Here is a 22,722-nt window from a genome sequence, read left to right on the forward strand (position 1 = left end):
ACTTCGGCTACCTTGAAAGCGTAATCAAGTCTTGAAGAGTTGTGTCCTAGAAGCATCGTAGTTGATGACTCATAAGACAACTCATCAGTTGTTGCAGAAGACTTGTCTGAGGATCTTTAATCACCATCGCTTAAGCTGGGTTGATGGAAACGGGAAACGTCCATACTTTCTATAAAGGAGGAGGTGAAGACAATTCCTTTGTGAATAAGTCATGGCTTAGATTAGACTCAAGGTTTGCGCTAAACAAGGGAATTCAGAAGGTACATCGGCAGCAGCAGTTGGGTAAGCTTCTAAGGAGATATAGTCCACACTGAAAATGTTCGTTGCCGTTGATCTCATGTAGAAACCATAGGTAAATGATGGCGTTATTCGTAAACTAATAATTCCAAAATTTAGTTATGCTGGGAATGTGAGCTAAACCCTGAATTCTTGCAAAGAGTACTCTAAATGTGTATATTTATCTGTCGCAAAGCACTGAATATATAGGGTAAATTTTTAAGAGCTATAAGAAAGTTTAAAAAAAAACACATTAAACTGAGAAAAATGCATGAAATCTTTACTTGAATCGATGGTAAGGCCCATATACTTTAATGTTTGAAAATCATTTCATGGAAATGTTGACCGTGACTTCGCCTTAAATGGTTTATCCGGTAAGTCCAATTTTGGCATACTCTTTCCAACATTTCGGCTGGCCACGATTAAATGATTCAATGTGGTCTTCTAATGCGAAATGTCAATGTCAGCGAGCCTGTCTGTATAGACATGAGCTTTAACATAGCCCCACAAAAATAGTCCAAAGGCGTTAAATCGCACGATCTAGGTGGCCAATTGACCAGTTTCGAACGTGAAATCAAACGTTCACCGAACTCGCCTCTCAATAAGTCCATGGTTACGCGTGCTGTGTGGCATGTGGCACCGTCTTGTTGAAACAACATGTCATGCAAGTCAAGCTCTTGCGTTTTGAGCAAAAAAAATGTTGGATATGAATGGTGAGCCTACTCACTGTAGCGCTCACGTTACGTTACGTTTCGCATAATCTTTGAAGAAGTACGGTCCAATGATGTCACCAGCCCATAAACCGCACTAAACTGTGACTTTTTCTGGATGCATTGGTAGCTCTTGCTCTTGTTTCTGGCTGATCTTCACTTCAAAATCGACAATTCTGCTTATTTACGTACCCATTGAGCCAAAACTGAAAGTGACCATAAAATGGAAGAAACGCTGGATGAACTTTCTTAACAGATCACTCATTTTGATTTCGTTTGTAAGAAGATTTATGGTTAAATTATAAACCAAACTGATGATGTTTGACAATGAAACAAAGCAAAAAACGTGCGTGAGCTGTTTAAAACAGTGATGCCAGAAAAACAATAGCTAAAAATCGACCTTTAGTAGCCATAAATTAAAAAAAAAAAAATCACAGTGGCTGGTTTCCGTTTAGTTGTTGGTAGAAGCTGCTTCTGCAGGTAAGAAGAACATTATTGTGATGAAGGGATGCTAATTCATGTCACCAGATATGGGAATGTTTAGATGTTAATAAGGGGAGTGAGCTTAATGCAAATTTGCGAACATTCCATTAAGAAACCGGGGGTAAACTTTTCACATATCTATGAGTGCTGTCCGTATCAAATTTTAAGCTCGATGATAAGGGATCTTCTTTTCATAGCCGATTCCGAACGCCGTGCTGCAGGGCGACACCTAGGCCATAAAAACATGGCATTGTACCTCACAAATGTCACCAGAATTAAGAGGGGATAACCACTGCTGTAAATTTTTCTGATGTTCTCGCCAGGATTCGAATATAGACGTTCAGCGTTATAGGCGGATATGCTAACTTCAGAGCTACAGAGGAGTGAACTATTCTTGCAATCTAAAGATAAGTTGTAATGAAAATAGGTCGACCTTTGTATCCAAGAACAAGTAATTTTTCCTTTAAAGCCAAAAATATCAGCGGAAGAATATGTGGCTGGAATGCTTCGGTTAGCCCCAGCTTCTCTGATCATCGTAACAGTGGAATCAGCCATAGAAAAATAATGAAGAATTGGACCCTCCACTAATCCATAGGAAGGCAAATTGAGGTAAGTTTCGGTATTCATTCTATCTCTGCTATCCCATTTAGATCTGAGAAAAATATGGAATGAAGGAGGGAAGGATATTTATAGTGGATCATAAGCGGATTACAAACACGAGCCAAACCAAATGCAAACAACGACCGCCATAGAGGTCCACAGAACTGTCTGCCTTAACACAGGTTGCTGCAGGACTGGGACTTCTATACGGCTAAGTTAAAAGAAACAAGTAAAAACGTATTATGTTCGGCCCGACGGGACTTTGGATACCCACCACCATGGATAAATTGGTTATCATATTTTATTATAATTCCACTATATCTAGAGTCATATCCAAACATGGATCAATTTGGTTTAGCTGCCGAGAAGCAACTCACTGTTCTAAATTAAACCAATATCGGGTAATAAATGCGCTTGTTAAGGGCGTCAGACCCTAAATTGGCAAATTGGCTATATCCCAATATAGTCCGACCTTGCTCATATTTGGTTCGGACATCGGATGGCTCTGTGAAACTCAATGTTTCAAATTTCATCGAAGTTGGGTAGTTTATGGGGCTCTTGAAGTCTAAAACCATAAAAACCATTAATCTACAGATCGGATAATATGCCAGCTTTATCTAAATATGGCCCGATTTGGTCCAGATTCGGAACAGATGTCAGGAGTTTTAGTACAACTCACTGTGCCAAATTTCAGAGAAATCGTATAATAAATACTCTTTTAGGGGCTTAAGATCCTTAATCAGCAGATCGGTCTATATGGTAGCTATATCAAAACATGGTACCATCTAGACCATATTCGGTTTGGCTATCGGGACCCTTTCTAGAACTTACTGTTCTTAATTTCAAAGAAATCGGGTAATAAATTCGCCTGTTATGCCTATAAGACCCAATATCAGGATATTGGTGGCAGCTATGTTTAAATATGGTCCGATCTACTCTATATTTGGCATACATGTCAAGGAATCTCACTGTTCCAAGTTTCAGCCAAATTGATTAATAAATGCGCTTTTGGGCCAAAAATCTTAAATCTGCAGATCGGTCTAAATGACAGCTATTTCCTGTATTACCTGGCCCGATCAGGACCATATGCGGGACAGATGTCGGGGGTTTTAATACAACTCATTGTTTAAAATTTCGGAGAAATCGGATAATAAATACTGCTTTAATGGGCTTACGACCCTTAGTTAGCAGATCGATCTATATGGCATCTACATATAGATATGGTTCGATCTGAACCATATTCGGATCGGATGGCCGGACGATGGAAAGCTTAAAATAATTCACTGTTCAAAATTTCAGACAAATCTTGTAATAAATGCGGCATTTATGGGCTTAAGACCCAAGTATGGCAGATAGGTCAATATGGCAGCTATATGTAAATATAGTCCGATCTGGACTATATGCGGGACGGATATCGGGAGTCTTTATATAACTCACTGTTTTAAATTTCAGTGACATTGGATAATGAATGCTTCTTTAATGGACTTAAGACCCTTAATCGGCAGATCGGTCTATATGACAGCTACATTCAAATACATATAGTCCAATTTTGCCTATTAAAGAACTGAACCTGTGTACAGTAGAAAAGCGGATCTATACCAAATATCAAGTCAATATCTTGCCATGGCCCTGTATGCCCAGCCACAAAGCCGAAGTTGAAATTGTCCAACCTATTTTTCACGGGTTATTTTGTCGCTGTGCTATTATATAATAGTATATGTGGATAGCCTGGAAGCTTCTTCGAAACATGTGTTGTGAGGTTTAGAGCCCAAAGTTTCCTTCAAACATGGACTATACGGCGTGCTATCCTGTTTAAATTGGTCGAAAATAATTTAAAAAAAGTTTTTTTTTTTTGGGTAAAATGATGAAATGAATTATATGACTATTCAAAATATTTCACTGAAATATTTTGATTACCCCTAACAACTTTGATCTCCGTTCGATTTGTATTATCATTAAGCAGCAACAAACAGTATACCTGTCCTTCTTCAAATTCTCATACTGCATCCCTTGGTGTGATTTTCACTTCAACTTCAATCGCATGTGAACGCTTTCAAATGGAGGCATACAAGCAAAGAATTACCTCGAAAGCAATATAATTTACTCGGACAAAACAAATAACTGTAATATAATTTAGCATAAAATAAATAACACCATAAAATAAATAACAACACACCACTGGACATTTTTGGACCCCAATTTGGCCTTCATATGCCGGTAACCGGCATGTTAGCAGTGGCCAAAGCAGCAACAAATGTAGACTTACTTACAATTTACATATACCAAAAAAAAAAAAAAACTAGTCAATGGAGCCAAGATACACTTTAGGAGACAGTCAAATTGTCTGACACAATTACTTAGCTAAAAGAGTTGGAAACGTCTCCGGTGGACTGTGGGAGCAACTGTGAAATGCAACACCTCCTACACTCGTTTTCCGATTTCTATTCTAATCCGTTCAGAGTTCTCTGACTGGCCAGCCAGCCAACCGATCCAACCGGCAAACAATCAAAATAAAATGAAAATATTTACACGAATTTCATGGCTTAGTTGGAGTTTGCTGCGAATGCTTGAAGTTTGGGTTGAATCTAGCCAATAAAGACCATCTGGAGTATGAAGAGCGCGAAGGGGAGCTGCAAGTTCAATGAATTTTGACAGTTAAGCAATATCATGAGACAGCCTACCCACCAGCCAACTAGACGGCCATACTATTGGAAGCACAGTCAGAATGCTATTTGACTGCCCCTAACTGTGCGAATTCCTGTAGTTTTACTCTTGTCTATACCAAACGATCGAACTTTGCATTTTGTGGTGTCTATAATTTTTTTTTTTTGTTTTCTTCCAACCAACGGCAATAGCCAGCCTGCTGGGCAATGTTTATTCCAGATTTTGGGCAATATAAACGAAACTATTTTTCGAGAGGCTTTTTGCACGTGCTTAAAGCTTTCCTTCTTTTTTGTCAATAAGTAAATGGAAAATTTACGGCAATTATAAATTTATATGCGCCTTACTTGGAGGGGAAATATTTACATAGAATGTGCACACAAAATTTAAAACAAGTAAAAAGGTATTGAGTTTGGCCGGGCCGAATCTTGGGAACCCACCACCATGAAATCTGCTAAAAATTTATGCAATCTAAATTTAGTTGAAGGGCATACTTTTTTTTACATACCAAACTTTAGTCAAACCAGCAAAATTAAAGCTTGTAGGAACCGAACAATCATAATCGAGAGACCGGTTTTGGACTGTACTTAGTACAGTTGTTGAAAGTCATAACAGAACACTACAAGCAAAATTTTAACCAAATCGGACAAAAATTGCGTCTTCCAGGGGCTCAAGAAGTCAATTCGGAAGATTGGATTATGTGGGAGCCATATCAGGTTATAGATAGAGTTGGAACGTACTTAGCACAGTTGTTGGAAGTCGTAAGAGAACATCTAGATGGACTCAGAGTATCGAGACTATATATTTCGAGGTGTTACAAACGGAATGACCAGATTAATATACCTTAATCCTTTGGTGGTGGGTATAAAAACAAGTAAAAGTACGTTAAGTTTTGCTAGGCCGAATCTTATGTACCCTTCATCAGGGATGTCTTTTGCATAGTACTTTGGATAATTTCCATTTAAAATAAAGAAGTAAATATTTATTTATATTCATGTTTTGATATAGCTGCCATGTAAACCGATCTTGGGTTTTGACTTCTTGAGCCTCTAGAGGACCCAATTCTTATCCGATTGGAATAAAATTTTACAAGACGTGTTTCGCAATGACTTTCAACAACTGTGCCAAACATGGTTCAAATCGGTCCATAATCTAATATAGCTACCATATAAACCGATCTGGGATCGTGACTTCTTGAGCCTCTAGAGGGCGCAATTATTATCTAATTTGACTGAATCGGTTTACGGCCTGTTATCAGCTCCCCTATAAACCGATCTCCTTATTTTACTTATTGAGCCCCTAAAGGACGTAAATCTTATTCGATTGGGGTGAAATTATACACAATGACTTCTACTATGGTTTCCAACATTAAATTTAATTATGGTCCCAATCGGACCATAGCTTGATATAGCTCCAATAGCATAGAATTTTTTTTTTTGTTTTATCCTTTGTTTGCCTAAAAAGAGATACCGGGAAAAGAACTCAACAAATGCGATACATGGTGGAGGGCATATAAGATTCGGCCGAACTTAGCACGCTTTTAGTTGTTTTATGTAAAATCGTGGGATTCCCCCTTTTTATTTTGAGTCCAAAAATAAAAGAGGCAAGAAGAGCACGTGTAGTTCTTTCAATTCAGGAAAAATTATAACTGATTAAATAACACATAAATGTAGGCAAACAAACTTTACGAGAAAAAATAAAAAAAGAAGGAAACAATTTTCAAACATGCCTCTGGAAGTGAATATTAAAACAAACAAGGAAAAGCGTGCTAAGTTCGGCCGGGCCGAATCTTACATACCCTCCACCATGGATCGCATTTGCCGAGTTCTTCTCCCGGCATCTCTTCTTAGGCAAAAAAGGATATAAGAAATGATTTGCTCTGCTATTATTATATTATTACATGTTGGAGACCTGTGTAAAATGTCAGCCAATTCGAATAAGAATTGCGCCCTTTGGGGGCTCAAGAAGTAAAATAGAGAGATTGATTTATATGGGAGCTGTAGCGGGCTATAGACCGATTCAGATCATAATAAACACGTATGTTGATGGTCAGGAGAGGATCCGTAGTACATAATTTCAGGCAAATCGGATAATAATTGCGACCTCTAGAGACTCAAGAAATCAAGACCCAAGATCGGTTTATATGGCAGCTATATCAGGTTATGGACCGATTTGAACCATACACAGTTGTTGGATATCATAACAAAACACGTCGTGCAAAATTTCATTCCAATCGGATAAGAATTGCGCATTGTAGAGGCTCAAGAAGTCAAGACCCAATATCGGTTTATATGGCAGCTATATCAAAACTTGGACCGATTTGAACCGTTTACAATACCAACCGACCTACACTAATAAGAAGTATTTGTGCAAAAATTTCAAGAGGCTAGCTTTACTCCTTCGGAACTTAACGTGCTTTCGACAGACAGACGGACGGACATAGCTAGATCGACATAAAATGTCGCGACGATCAAGAATATATATACTTTATGGGGTCTCAGACGAATATTTCGAGTAGTTACAGACAGAATGACGAAATTAGTATACCCCCCATCTTATGGTGGAGGGTATAAAACAGATGACGTTAAATTAATATGTAAAAACTAGTTGAAACTTCAAAAAACATGTACCTTATATATAAAAATCAATTTGTGTTTGTTTGTTTGTATGTTTGTGTGTTCCATATAGACTCAGAAACGGCTGAACCGATTTTCTTGAAATTTTCATAGATGGTGCTTAATGATCCCGTGGTGAAAATAGGGTATTATATTTTTTGATATCTGTAGGGGGCGGACCCTTCCTCTTACTCTAATTTTCAGGAACGCAAGATCTCGGAGATGGGTGGTGCGATTTAAGCGAAAGTTTGTGTGCTCTTATATAGTACCCTAAAAAGAAAAATTTGGTATCCAAATTTCGGATGGGGTACCTAGGGGGACTGCCCCACCTTAAAACCTACCAATCATATATTTAGACCAATCACGACAATATGGGACTCAAATGAAAGGTATTCAGGATAAAAAGACGTACCTGATATCCAATTGTCGGACCAAGTGCTAGGGGGACCACCCCAACCCCCAAAACACCCCTAAATTGGCCATATTTACCGACGATGGCAATATGGGACACAAATGAAAGGTATTTGCGAGTAGAATACAAATTTGAGGTCCAAATGTGGGACCACGTTTCTGGGGTTCCACCCCTTCCACAAAGCACCCCCCAAACAGGACTTATTTACTGACCATGGGTATATGGGGCTTAAATAAAAGGTATTTGAGTGTAAAATTAGAATCTGATATCCAACTATGAGACCAAGTATTTGGGGGGCCGCCTCTCCCCAAAAACCTCCCCCAAAAGGGACACATTTACGACCATAGCCACATGGGGCTCAAATGAAAGGTGTTTGGAAGTAAAGCACAAATCTGATATCAATATTCTGGAAAAGTGTCTATGGGGCCAGGTGTTTATGGGGCCACCCCACCCCCACAACACCACCCAAATAGTAAGTATTTGCTGACTTTTGCAATATGAGGCTCAAATAAGAGGGTTTTTAGAGTGGAACACGAATCCGATATATATTTTCAAGGCCAACTCACTGAGTTGCCGTCATGTTTGCCGACTATGGAAATATGGGGCTCAAATTAAAGGTATTTTGGAGTAGACCACGTATCTAATATCAAACTTAGGAACCATCTGTCTAGGGGTCGTCCCACCACCATAGCAACTCCAAAATAGAACGTATTTGCTCACCAAAACAATTTGCTGACTTTTGCAATAAGGAGTTTAAATGAGATTTGAAAAAGAATTTTGTATCCAAATTTGAGGCCAATGCCAATATGGGGTTCTCATATATATATATATATATATATATATATATATATATATATATATATATATATATATATATATATAATTGAACCCCATATTGGCATTGGCCTCAAATTTGGATACAAAATTCTTCATATATATATATATATATATATATATATATATATATATATATATATATATATATATATATATATATATATATATCCTCAAAACACACCTAAATCGGTCATATTTACAATATGGACATTAAATGAAAGGTATTGGGGGGTAGAATTGATACCCTCTTTCAGGACCAATTTTCTGGGGGTCTACCCCTTTCCCAAAATACCCCACAAGCAGCTATTTTTTAGTGACCATCGCAAAATGGGGCTCAAATAGGGTATTTGGGAGTAGAATACGAATTTGATATCCAAATTTAGGACCATGTATTTAGGGCATCACCCCTTCCCCAAAACACCCCCGCAAAGGGTGAACTTTTTTCGACCATGCCAATATATGGTATTTAAGATTGGAAAACGGATTTGATGAATAATTTTGGGCCATGTGTTTTGGGGACGCCTCATCGTGTAAACTCCCCAAAACCAATGGCAATATGGGGTTTAAATAAACGGGTTTTGAAAGACCTGGGGAACCACCTGCCCCCGATCAGATATCATGGGAGTATTGGCCTGAAATAAAGTAATTTAAGAATGGAGTACACCTTACATCCGAACTTAGATTCTTAGATTCATCGCAAACAAAGTCCAACGTTTTTAACAAATGAAGTTTACTTGGCGAACTATTTTTTTTTTGCGTGTAAATGTTCTGATATTTATAAATGGTACATTAAGATTTTCAAATCATAGAAACTATGTATGGTATTATTAAAAATGCATAAATAATGAAATTTCTGAAAAAGACTCTAGTAACTTCGATTTTCCGTGCTAAGCTCGGTCCCAAGCGAAGCCGATAATCGAGGTTTAACTGTGAAAGGATGCAACAAATTTTGAAAAAAGGCCAAAAAAAAGTTTTACAAAATCCAATAGCCATACCACGATCTTACGCCAAAAAAGGGGATATCAACTTTGGCCCGAAAAAAAAAAATTAAAAACCACTTCCAATTGAGAAAAATTAAATTTCGACTAATTTAGTTTATCCTGATACTATTAAAACGAATCCGGATGGCATTCCACACCTGCAGAGTTTGCAACCAATTAAAATGGTTAAATTTCAATTTGTGGTCATTGCATTTTTGAATTCCTGTTGTGATTTCACGGACATTGTTGGTTGTTTTCAGTGCTGTGCTGTATATTCCGAGCCGTGAAAAAAGCTAAATTCCACATTTAATTGTTTTTTCAACCACAAGCGAAACCGCCTGTAACAATATTGACACATCAAAATGTTTGGCGAACTAGAAATTCGAAAATTACGCCGCCTTTGTTTGTGCAAGCCAACAAAATGGGGCAATAAAAGCAAAACGAAACCGACATGCACAGCTAGCTCATGACCAATCACCAAATACTCCACAAATACCTCCCTCCATATATGTTACATGGAGACAAACGGACAGACAATGAACAAAATCCCATCCCATTGATTATGATTATAGACAGGATGGACTAGACCAGAACGGAGCAGTTGTCCACATGAGCATACGAAATTTGCTATTGCTTTTGTAACGATATTGACAGCATTGCAACAATGTAACCAACATTTGATGTTTTACACTTCGGCTGCAATTGCATTAAGGTGGACCCCATAATGGTTGCATGTTTCTATGCAAAAAACATCGCCCAGCATGAGACAAAAGACCAACATTTACTCTGGAAAATAAGATGAGCATTCAATATTTGAATTAATATTTTTGTAAGTGGCGGCAAGATGAAAACCCTTTCAAACCCTGTAATACTTTTTTCGGAAGTACATATTACAGAAGGAGGGACAAAAAAATTCTGATTCGAATTGCCTTTTGAATACATTCTTGTGAAGCAAAATGTCTCAAAATTGTATTTCTGAAAGAAAACGTTCGTTTCATATAACCGATCGACCGGAACCACCTTCTGAGTCGGTCTAGCCAAGTCATTTAGGAATTTCAAAATTCGCCTGTTCTGGGTGCCGTATATCAGATCCAGGGAATTGCAGAGCAAACCAATTTGCAAGACAAGGGGCTACAAGTTTTCAAGGGAAACATAGATCTGTGAGTATCCCTATAGCGATATACAAGCTTATTCTTCGAGAAGACCTGAAGCGTAGCGAATAACAGTTGGTCCAAACTGGAGGCTGAAAACAATCTATGATCTTGTGGCTCAATCAAAACTTGAAGAGGTTTGTCGATTTGCTGCATTTGCTAGAACTGAAGTGGTACTCATCGTGTCCGTCATGATTGCAAATCATTCTAATAGGCTAAAGGTTCCAAGTAAAGATTTTGAGTTTTCCTACGATAGGATGGTATCACAATGCACCAAATGTCAGAATATTGGAGTTGAAAGAATATTTTATGAAAAGTGCCAAAATGGGAACTCTAATGAGCACTTTCCTTATATGAGCAAGGTTTACAGTTGTTTTTTTTTTGGGTAAAGGCTGGTACTGTTTTCACTTTTCGGTGCACTTTATGGCAAACTTTTGTTGTAGCGATTCCAGTGTTTTAAGACTTATTTCCTTAATTAAAAATCTACAATTCTTGTGAAAATTTTTTATTTATGATTTTCTTTTTATATCACCCACCATTGGATGGGGTATACTAACCAGGGCTGTGGAGTAGAACAATTTTGATTCGACTCCGACTCCAGGAAAATTGCTCGACTCCGACTCCGAAGTCGCAATATCGTTTGAAACAGCTCAAAATATTTATCTGTGACCTTACAAAGTGTATATTCTCCCAATCGTCTGCACATTTCAAGTCAGTCTAACCATATTCGTCTGTTCGTTCTACAGATATCCGAAATCACGATAGCGTTCTAACGAATGAGGCTAAAATTTGTATACCCTCCACCATAAAGTGGGGGTATACTAATTTCGTCATTCTGTTTGTAACTCCTAGAAATATTCGTCTAAGACCACTTAAAGTATATATATTCTTGGTCGTCATTGGTCCGTCCGTCTGTCCGTCCGTTTGTCGAGAGCACGCTAACTTTTGAAGGAGTAAAGCTAGTCGCTTGAAATTTTGAACAAATACTTCTTATTAGGGTAGGTCAGTTGGGATTGTAAATGGGCTATATCGGCCCACGTTTTGATATAGCTGCCATATAATCCGATATGGGATCTTGACTTCTTGAGCCACTAGAGGGCACAATTCTTATCCGATTTGGCTGAAATTTTGCATGAGGTAGTTTATTATGACTTCCAACAACTGTGCTGAGTACAGTTGAAATCGGTCCATAACTTGATATAGCTGCCACATAAACCGATCTGGGGTCTTGACTTCTTGAGCCAATAAAGTACGCGAAACTATGGCCCGCATCGGTTCATAAATTGATATAGCTCTAATACTATTGATGGTTGATGGTACATAAGATTCGTCGTGGCCGAACATAGCACGCTTTTACTTGTTTAAAATAAAATTCCGCTAACGATAAGCGAACATAGTACCAACCTTAAGAGACAATGGCATGGCATTTGCGATTGTTTCTCCTCCAATTCACAATCAACTCACATATCACAATGAGAGGACCTATCCATTTCCATCCATCCGTCTGTCTGCCAGTTAAAGTTACGCTATCGTCCTCAAAAATTAAGCAATCGTGCTGAAACTTGAAAAATACACTTTTTCGTCCATAGGCAGGTGAAATTCAAAGATGGGATATTTTGCACTGTATCTTGATATAGCTCCCATATCGACCTCCTCCAAGTTTAACTCTAAACAGAACAGAAGTTATATTTTCTATTCTATTTTAATGCAATTTGGAATAGTCTTAGATGGACCACTTTATCCTTTTTAGATGTTTTTTATTTCATATTAAAAACTAAGCTGTTTTCTACTTCATGTTTTTTTCTCAATATTCTATTCTAGAACACATGGATTAATATGATTTCCGAATGTTTGATCAACCTGGTGAAACATATTTGCGTCAGATAATTGCCCAGTTTGAACATAGCTTAAGTGAATCAGTGTCATACCGCCATTATAACCTAACTTAACCTTATCGTCTCTTTAAATCTTGTGAGATTTGTCAGGCAAAAAGGGGAATTTCAGCATTTTTTATTCGCTCCGCCTTACATTTTTCACATCTGTGTCTGGATGTGATTACAAACATAGATGCGTGCGTGTGTTTGTGGAATTCAAGTTAGATTTTTATTTTTACACAGCGCCCACATTTCTAACCATTGATCAAATTCCTGTGGGCATTTACATACTCAATAAAATGAACTTCAACTCGTTTTATGTTACCGAAAAAGATATCAAAGAAAATTGTATGGATAGATGTTTAAATTTCGGAAAATGTTGCGGCTCTTTTAATTACGCAATAATTTATGTTCACGTAAATTTCTTATCTAGAGTGCAAAAATGCAAATTTGCCCATAAACATTCCAATAGGGAATAGGGGCAAACTTCTCACAAATCAATGAGTGCTGTGCGATACAAGTTAAAGATCAACGATAAGGAGCCTTCTTTTTATAGCCGAGTCCGAACGGCGAACGCGACACCTCTTTGGGGAGAAGTTTTTACACGGCTGCTATGTTATTTTTTTCAAATGGCATAGTACCTCACAAATGCCGCCTTTTGTATTCTTCTATTCAAACCAAGATAACCTCTGCGCTACGGTGGCCTCTAGAATGCCCACTTATGATATATTGATATATGGCACTAATTGATAGTGAGCCACATAAGATGTAAAGCTGTTGCTCTGGACTCTTTTGCACCTCCTTTCGTGATTTCGATTATGAAACCCTTTAACGTTTCATAATTGATAACAAGATAAAGATTGTTAATGTAAAGATTAAAAAAATATTTAATATTTTACATGGCATAGTACCCCACAAGTGTCACCAGCATTAGGAGGGGATAGCCATCGAAGCATTAGGGGGGATGGCCAATCGCTAGTATTCGAATCCAAGCGTTCAGCATCATTGGCGGACTTGCTAACCTTTGGCTACGGTGGCCTCAAATTTGAATATTACTTTACTTTTTATATTAATAAGCTTCTGCAATTTCTGACACCTATTTTTTTTCTTACATTATCTTTCCATCGGAGTGGTATATGCCACAGTGTGTGCCTGCAACGATTTTTATACCCTCCACCATAAGATGTGAGCATACTAATTTCGTCATTCCGTGAATTATTCTTGATCGTCATGACATTTTTAGTCGATCAAGCCATGTCCATCTGTTCGTCTGTCGAAATTACGCAAACTTTCGAAGGGGTAAAGCTATGCGCTCAAAATTTTGCACAAATACTTCTTATTAGTGTAGGTCATTTGGGATTGTAAATAGGTAATATCGGTCCATGTTTTGATATAACTGCCATATAAACTGATCTTGGATCTTGACTTCTTGAGCCACTTGAGCCGATTTGGCTGAAATTTCGCATGAGGTGTTTTGTTATGGTTTTCAACAACTGTGTTTTTCAACAACAAGTGTGTTTAAAATCAGTCCGTAACCTGATATAGCTGTCATATAAAACGACCTGTGGTCTTGACTTCTTGAGACTCTAGAGTGCTCAATTCGTATCCGATTTGGCTGAAATTTTGCATGACGTGGTTTGTTATAACTTCCAACAACTGTGCTAAGTAAGGTTCAAATATATAAATAACCTACAATAACCGCCATATAAACTTATCTGGGATCTTGACTTCTTAAGCTTTTAGAGGGCGCAATTCTTATCCGATTTGGCTGAAATTCTGTACAAGGGCTTCACCCATGACCTACAACAAGCGTGTACAATATGGTGTATAGCCTGCTACGGCTCCCATATAAACCGATCTCCCCATTATGCTTCTTGAGCAGCTACATGGCGCAATTTTCATCCAAATAGACTGAAATATTATCCAATGACGTATACTATGGTCTTCAACATTCAATTCATTTATGGTCCGAATCGAACCATAACTTGATATAGCTCCAATAGCATAACTATTATCCATTATTCTTTGTTTCCTTAAAGAGAGATACCGCGCAATGAACTCGACAAATGCAATCCATGGTGGAGGATGTATAAGATTCGGCCCAGCCGAACTTAGCACGCTCTTTCTTGTTGAGTATAGCTAAAACAAAAGGTGGGGGTTTTCCCGATTTCGATTAATTAAAGCATCGATTTTAATCGAATTCTTGACCAGCTGTGACTGTGAATATGATCTTTATCGGACCATGTTTGGATATAGCTGTCATATGGGCTGATCTTCCGGTTTAAGAGCATGGGTTCATAAAATCTGCCTGTTTTATCGGATTTATCTGAAACGTTTTGCTTGGAGTTTTATTATTAACTTCCCAAATGGACGAAATTTGGAACAGCAGGGACCAAAGATTTCTTTGCCAGGTATTGCATATTCGGATGCAGCTGTATATAGATCGATATCCCCAACTAATGTCTGGAATTCCAATTTTGAAGCAGTTTTGATAAGAGAATATACATATATCCATGGTTCTGAGTATCAAAATGCATTTTCAATTGATTTTGTGTGATTTCAAATTCATATTCATATTGTTGATGCTTCTATTTGTAATAGAATATGCAAAACACCTTTTTGCTGGGAAGAACCGGGTTGTTCGAGCCCGATTAGCGAAATTATGGAAAAAACATAACTCTTCCTTCCACTAATAGTAAGAAGTCTAATTTTTCATTGTGACAATATTGATCTTGTTGAGGGTAAATCCATCTTCTTGGAATCTCAATTACCATTTTGCAATATTTTTCTTGAAGATAAGCAAACCCCTTTTTCTACTAAAGCCAACCATTTCAATATTAAGCAGTCAACCCGTAGAATATTGGATTTTATCTCCTTGTGGTTGATAAAGACTGTAGACAAGAATAAATGAAATCGATTACAATTTAATTAACTTTCAATTTGCTATGGTCTGAAAAAGAAATATGTAGTTGCTGAAGTTTGTATCTCATGCCTTACTCGCACATCATAGGAGAGTTATTGTTAATGCACTCAATCAAAATGCTCATATCTGACCTTCATTAATCTTAGTTGGAATTTTTTTGTAATTTCGTTTTGTTTTATTTCGTCTCTTCTTTGCAGGCCAATCAGTCGAACGCCGCTGACACAGGTGTCGTATTTGCAAAAAATACCAACATTACCGCGTCACTTTTCGCCAAGTTCGGCATTGAATGCTGGCGGCTCAACGTCGGCAAGTTCAAATACACCGCCACCTCCTTTGCCACCACTGGGAAGTTTGCGGCATCTAGGGCACAGCAATGTGGCAACAACGTCATCGCAATCAGCGGCGGGAGGAGCAGCTTCCAAAGCTGCGTCAGGGCCAATGCCCAGTAGTTCATCTGCTGGTGCTTTGTATAATCCTACCGGCTTGCCAACATCTCCGCTGCCCATGCAACGTCAATTCCTACAACAGCAGCAGCTACAACAGCCACCTCATTTGCCACCACACCAGCTACATCCTCATCATCACCACCATCAGTATCTGCCGCCCCATCTACAGCCACACCATCAACAAATTCAGCAGCCATCAACATCATCGCCCCATAACCAGCAGCAATCGCAATACTCACCTGCGGCATCAGCATCCTCATCAATCTCCAAGTATTCTTCATCATCGCTGAAGCATCCTCCTCAACACCAACACCAACAGCAACAACCACAGCATCCTCACCACCAACAGAACCATCAGCTATCCCCGGCCATATCATCGCCATCGCCGCCCTCCTTATTGCATCATCCATCGGGTGCTGTTCATGCTCCCTTTATGGTTGGCCAACATTTGGATATTCAACGGCAATCCCATTCAGACGATGATAGTGGATGTGCTCTAGAGGAATACACCTGGGTACCACCGGGACTAAGACCAGATCAGGTAAGTTGCCTGTCAGCAGTGTACACAGATTTCACTCCGTGTGGTAATTGCTGCTGACCTGACACCAATAATCTGACCTCTTTCTATTTAACACTCCATTGTTTAAATCTCTATACAATTGGCCAAATCAATTATTATTCATTTGTCCATCATGAGAAGTCTTTAATGGTCTTCGACGATATCAATAATTGGTCTGTCTATAATGCGCTGAAAACGGGAGCATTTAGCAAAACATGTTTGAAATTAGAACCGCATACTCGACAGGTGCATTGCTTAAAGTAAATAGGAAAAATGTTCGCCGTCATACGTTAGTTAATTCCTATTTTTGCACCATTGATTACCCACCTGAAACAAGTAATTGATAACGAAATGCTTTCAAGAAATAATTCAAATAGCAAATGTTGTAGCTAATCAAGTAAGGTGTCTCCTTCATTCATAACACAGCCAGAAGGCTTTCTCCCAACTCATTCATATCTGATAGTGTGTGGTTGTTCATTAGAGTGCAGTCATATTTTTCATTGCTATTCCAAAGCTGGTTCGGAATAAAATTTAATTGGTTGACATTTCTATGTTGGAGTCCAGTCTAAGACAATTTTTTTTTTAACCAACGACATTAGGATCGACTACGCTTCTCGAAGAACTAGCTTTAATGCGGCTTAAGAATATTCACAGATTACATTGCCTGTATGAGAAGATATGAATGCCAACCATCGTAAAGGCTTTATATCCTAGCCACTCCACCACTTCATCTCCGCTTGATACACATTGTTGTGATTGGGTTATCTTCTCGATATGCCCAGTTCGAGTTCATTAGAATACACCCCGGTCTTTACCGCCGTTTAGTCTTTAATCTTCCGCATGATGTCGTCTGCACTGGTACAGTGCTGTTCAGTCTTGAAAGTAGGTGGATTTTTGAACTGCCATCAGCTTTACCACCACACCATATAGCATTATGGGTCCGACAACTGCAGTATACAGCAGTGCAATACACGCGATTTAAACACTTAGCGATTGTCAAAGTAGTGCCACCACACGATTCGATTCCTCCTTAGATTCTTCCCCAGTTGTGAAGCTACCATCTGAGTTTCCCCTTTGATTCTTCTGTGCGCTAGCCTTGAGCCAAATTCAGTCGAATGACCTATTCGACAATGACTTGTTGTATCCCATTTCCATTCTTTGATGATCCTTTCCCTAAGGTCGTCGGAGTACATCGCTGGCTATCGCCTTAGTTCGCCATATTAAATTTGAAGACGATCGGACGAAAATTGCAATCTGTACTTTGTACACAAATTAACATGGACAGATAGACATAAGTAAATCGAATCCGAAAATGATTCTGAATCGATCAGTTTGCTTATCAATGTGTGTAGAGTGGCCGTAGGTTCGAAATGGGCCTGAATCCGAGGACAGTCCAAAGTTTTAGAGAACATGTTGTCTTGGCATAGGAGGGGCGATAAGAACTACGCCCACTAGGGAACTGGTGACTATTCTAAATAGATGTCCGAAAATTAGACATATAGATTAACTGTAAAGCAACCACTGGCAGCCACATCAGTGCATTGACAGGAAACTCAAAACAGCCTAACGAAAAGGGAGCCGACAATGAAACCATCACCCACTCCCAAGAAACCCATTTACTGGGGGACCAATGATTGAGGTTATCCAGATAAACCTCCACCAGAGAGATATGGCTACACAGCGGAAAATCGGCAATTGCAATATTCATATTGTTTTAATTTAGGAGCCATGGACGACCCAGAACGAAGTTTCTGGACTGAACCATTTCAACTACCAATTATTCTATGCCAACACTGGAATTCGGCCGTGGACGTGCGCTATTTGTCGTAAAAATTAAAATTTTATATTTTCCCCAGAGCTGTCAACTTCGTATGCAACAGTGATGAGACAGGCAGGCGGTGGAGCATGCCTGACATCACTTTATCTGCCTTTCGACTTTCCTACACCACCAACCACGTCGGAGCTGCAACGGCTGATGAAGAAGGCAAAATAGACAGGAAATAAGGTGCGATGCGAACTCTCAACACATTTCGTGGGGTAGTACCAACATTAATAAGCGGGGCCAAGCACTAACAGAATTCTTGAAAACTAACGACCTTGTAATATTTAATTTTAGTAACACCGCTACCTTTGTTAATAGTATTTGGGATGAGGTTTTAGATGTGACAATATGTTCGGAAAAATATAATCGATGAGGTTCAGGATTTGAGGGTCTCCATCTAGCAATTCTTCTCGGACCATCGCTACATTAGGTTTAGAATAGCTCGGCCAGCTCCGCATCTGATAAGCTTCGCGTCATAAGTTGAAAACCAACTCGAAAAAATTCAGAAGACTACTCAGAGGAAGACTTGGGCAAGATTATTTTAATTCTCCAAGAATAAAAGACATTGAAGAAATGTCAATAGGATAACGACTGCAATAATGTAGTCTTTCGAAGATAGTTGTCCGAAAATCAGCCCAAGAAATGACCGAATGACCGAAACGTAAAAAACGGCACAGTCGAGGTGGTGATAGTCAAAATGGGCGGAACGGAAGAGTTTTCCGATCGGATACCAGAGACGACACTTGAGATTGAGTGTAAGGCACTGTTGCCAGCGGCACAGACTTGAATTGAAGGAATTTTGATACTGATGGATCAAAGCCAGAGGACAGAGCGGGCGTGGGGGTCTACATTGAGAACACATAGACTGAGATCTGTTTTCGACTGTCTGACCATAATATGGTCCTGCAGGCGGAGATCTGGGCTAACATGGAATGCATGATTTGGTATGGTGCCCACACAAGGACGTAGAGTGTGAACATATTTGCGAACAGTAAACTGGCCATTAGGGCAATAACAATCATTACCGCATTATTCGTATTTGCCGGGCCATAGCGGAGTAAGGGAAAATGAAAAAGCAGAGCAAATCTTTTCTTATATCATTTTTTGCCTAAGAAGAGGTGCCGGGAAAAGAACTCGACAAATGCAATTCATGGTGGAGGGTATATAAGATTCGGCCCGACCGAACTTAGCACGCTTTAACTGTTGTTATTTTATTTATTTGCGAAAAAAATAATAAAATCATAAGTGCAGATAAAAAGCATCTTTTGGTATGAAAATAAAAACAAAACATAACTGTCAAATTCCGCTAGCGGAATTTGACTATTTCGCGACTATTTCGAAAGCAGAATAGAATACCAACCCTTAGATGCGATTGCCAATGGCCGGCACTCTCTCTAGATTTGAGTCCGTACGATTTCTTTTTATGGGGTTATTTGCCATCCATGGTTTATGCACAGAAAAAATATTGACCTAACTTTTACCAATCATGGTATTGAAGAATGATAACATTTTAAAAAAGTGATTATTTTCTTTCAACATTATTTTACATTGAAATTCTATTATGGATTGAATCACAACATGCGATTGGTAAAAAAGACGTATGTTTAACAAATTTTTAATTGCACTAATTAAAATTGTTCTGTAATAGCATAAACGGTATGCATCTGTTTCTACAAAAAGCAAGATGATGTGGTGTTCTCTTTCACACAGATGTTTTCCGGACCGAAGTGCAAATGAGCCAAATATATGTACGCATACACCACTGAATACAAAAATAACCCACACATGAAAACTCGTGGCTGAAGAATAAAAAAATTAAAAGGGTGCATTAAATATCCCAACCGACTCACAATTAACGGAAGCATTCGTGCAAAATTTCAAGCGCCTAGCTTAATTCCTTCGAAAGTTAGCGTGCTTTCGACAGACGGTCGGACGATCAAAAATATATATAATTTGTTGGCTCACAAATAAGTTTTTTGATGTGTTACAAACGGAATGACGAAATTAGTATACCACCATCCTATGGTGGAGAGTATAAAAATGAAATTGTTGAGCCTTGATTGTTTGTCTGTCTGTTCCGTATAGACTCAAAAACGGCTGAACAGATTTTCATGAAATTTTCACTGAAGGTGGAGATGGGTTCATCGATTTAAATTTAAACTAAAAAAACACAGAATTGGTATTAAAATTTGGGGTCAAAACACCGTGGGGGACGCCCTACGTCAAACCCCATCCAAAAGGTGTGTGCCGATTGGGACAAAATGGATATCAAATGAAAAATATTTAAGAATAGAGTACGAATTTGATATAACAATTGGACCTTACGTGTCGTAGGGCCCCACCCACCCAAAACCGCCCAAAAATACGAGTTTACTAATTGGGTCAATATGAGAACCAAGTGAAAGATATTTGGAAGTAGACTAGGAAACTTATATATTTGGGGTCTAGTCCCAGAGGGGCTGCCCCACCCCAAAAATCACCCTCAAATGGACATGTATGATGATTGGGACAATATGGCATTCAAACGAAAGGCACTTGAGAGTAGAATAAGAAACTTATATAAAGATATTGGTATCTATTCCCAGGCGGATCGCTCCACCCTACAATTATGTTCCAAATGGACATGTAGCTCAAAGGTATTTAAGAGTAGAATACAAAAATTACATAAAAATTTTGAGTCAATTCACTGGGAGTCGCACCACCCAAAAATTATGCCCCAAATAGACGAGTATAACAAACGGGATAATAGAGCATTCAAATGAAAGTTAATTGAGGGTAGGTTAGGTTAGGTTGAAAAGCGGGTGCGGATATTAATCTGCCCCATGCTATTATGGACCTCGAAAAAGAAAACCTATGTTAGGAATTCCGTGCTACTTACAAAAGACTTAACTGTTTTCCATGTCACGCCCCTAAGTAGGTTCATGTCTGGTATTTAGTCCCCACCTAAGTGTCGGTGTATGTTAGACGCGAAAGCAATGACAATTGAAATGCTCCAACGTCTCATTATCTACTCCGCATGCCCCACACATGCTATCACTTGCCGCACCGATTGTACATAATTGAGCTCTTAGTCCTATGTGTGCCGTTATGATACCGAGAGCTATATTGACCTCCTTCTAACTTCTTTTCAGTAATAGCCTCGTCTTCTCACGATCTGCGTCTCCCCATGGGCCGTCCTACTAACCTTTTCGCTGTTCCACAGGGTAACATGCGCATTCTGCCCACGTCCTTAATTCGGGCTTCATAGACCCGAAAGGCCTCGGGTGTGTGTAGTAAAGAACACCGGGCAAGCTAATCGTATATATAAAAATCAATTTGTGTTTGTTTGTGTGTTCCTTATAGACTCAAAAACAGCTGAACCGATTTTCTTGAAATTTTCACAGATGAAAACAGGGTACTACATTTTTTAATATCTGTAGGGGGGCGGACCCTACCCCTAACCCTAATTTTCAGAAAAGTCAGATCTCGTTGATAGGTGGTGCGATTTAAGCGAAATTGTGTGTGCTCTCGTAAAGTAGCCGAAAAATACAAATTTGGTATCCAAATTTCGGATGGGTACCTAAGGGTGGCAACCCTACCCCCAAAACCTACCAAATATATGTATAGGGGGCTCATATGAAAGGTATTTAAGAGTAGAAAACGTATCTGCTATCCAATTATCGGACTAAGTGTTTGGGAGACCACCCCACCCCCAAAACACCCCTAAATCGGACATATTTACCGACCTTGGCAATATGGGACTCACAAGAGAGGTATTTGTGAGTAGAATACGAATTTGATATCCAAATGTGGGACCAAGTTTCTGGGGTGCACCCCTTCCCCAAAACACTCCCCAAACAGGACTTATTTACTGATCCTGGCAATATGCGGCTCAAATGACAGGACTGTGGGAGTTAAGTACGAATCTGATATCAATATTCGGGGAAAAGTGTATATGGGGCCACCCCACCCCCATAACACCACCCATATAGGACGTATTTGCTGACCATTCCAATATGGGTCTGTAATAAAAAGTATCACGAATCTGATATATATTTTTAGGGCCAAGTTATTGAACGGCCGCCCCATCCCCCAAAACACTCCCCGAACCGGTCATGTTTGCCAACTATGGAAATGTGGGGCTCAAATGAAAGGTATTTGGGAGTAGACCACGAATCTGATATCAACATTCGGGACCAAATGCCTAGGGGACGTCCCACCCCCATAACAACGTCCAAATAGGACGTATTTGCTCACCATGACAATTTTGGGTCTTAAAGGGATTGGATCTCGACATTGATAGTTTTTAGGGCCCATACCCTAAATCGGACATATATGCTGAGTTTTGCAATAAGTGGTTTAAATGAAAGGTATTTGAGATTAGAAAACGTATT

The 22,722-nt window shown here is 39.0% G+C and overlaps 1 protein-coding gene across 3 annotated transcripts in view; it reads left to right on the plus strand.

Moving 5' to 3' along the window:
* Positions 1–22,722, plus strand: part of LOC106085256 (protein prickle) — a 571,237-nt gene that overhangs the window by 507,900 nt on the left and 40,615 nt on the right. For all 3 annotated transcript variants that reach the window (XM_013249412.2, XM_013249410.2, XM_059370557.1), the window contains one exon: positions 15,720–16,509. In XM_013249412.2, the coding sequence (XP_013104866.2) occupies positions 15,720–16,509 (790 nt within the window). The remainder of the gene's footprint in view (positions 1–15,719; positions 16,510–22,722) is intronic.

Source organism: Stomoxys calcitrans, chromosome 5 (genome assembly GCF_963082655.1).
Source record: "Stomoxys calcitrans chromosome 5, idStoCalc2.1, whole genome shotgun sequence".
Lineage (NCBI taxonomy): Eukaryota > Metazoa > Arthropoda > Insecta > Diptera > Muscidae > Stomoxys > Stomoxys calcitrans.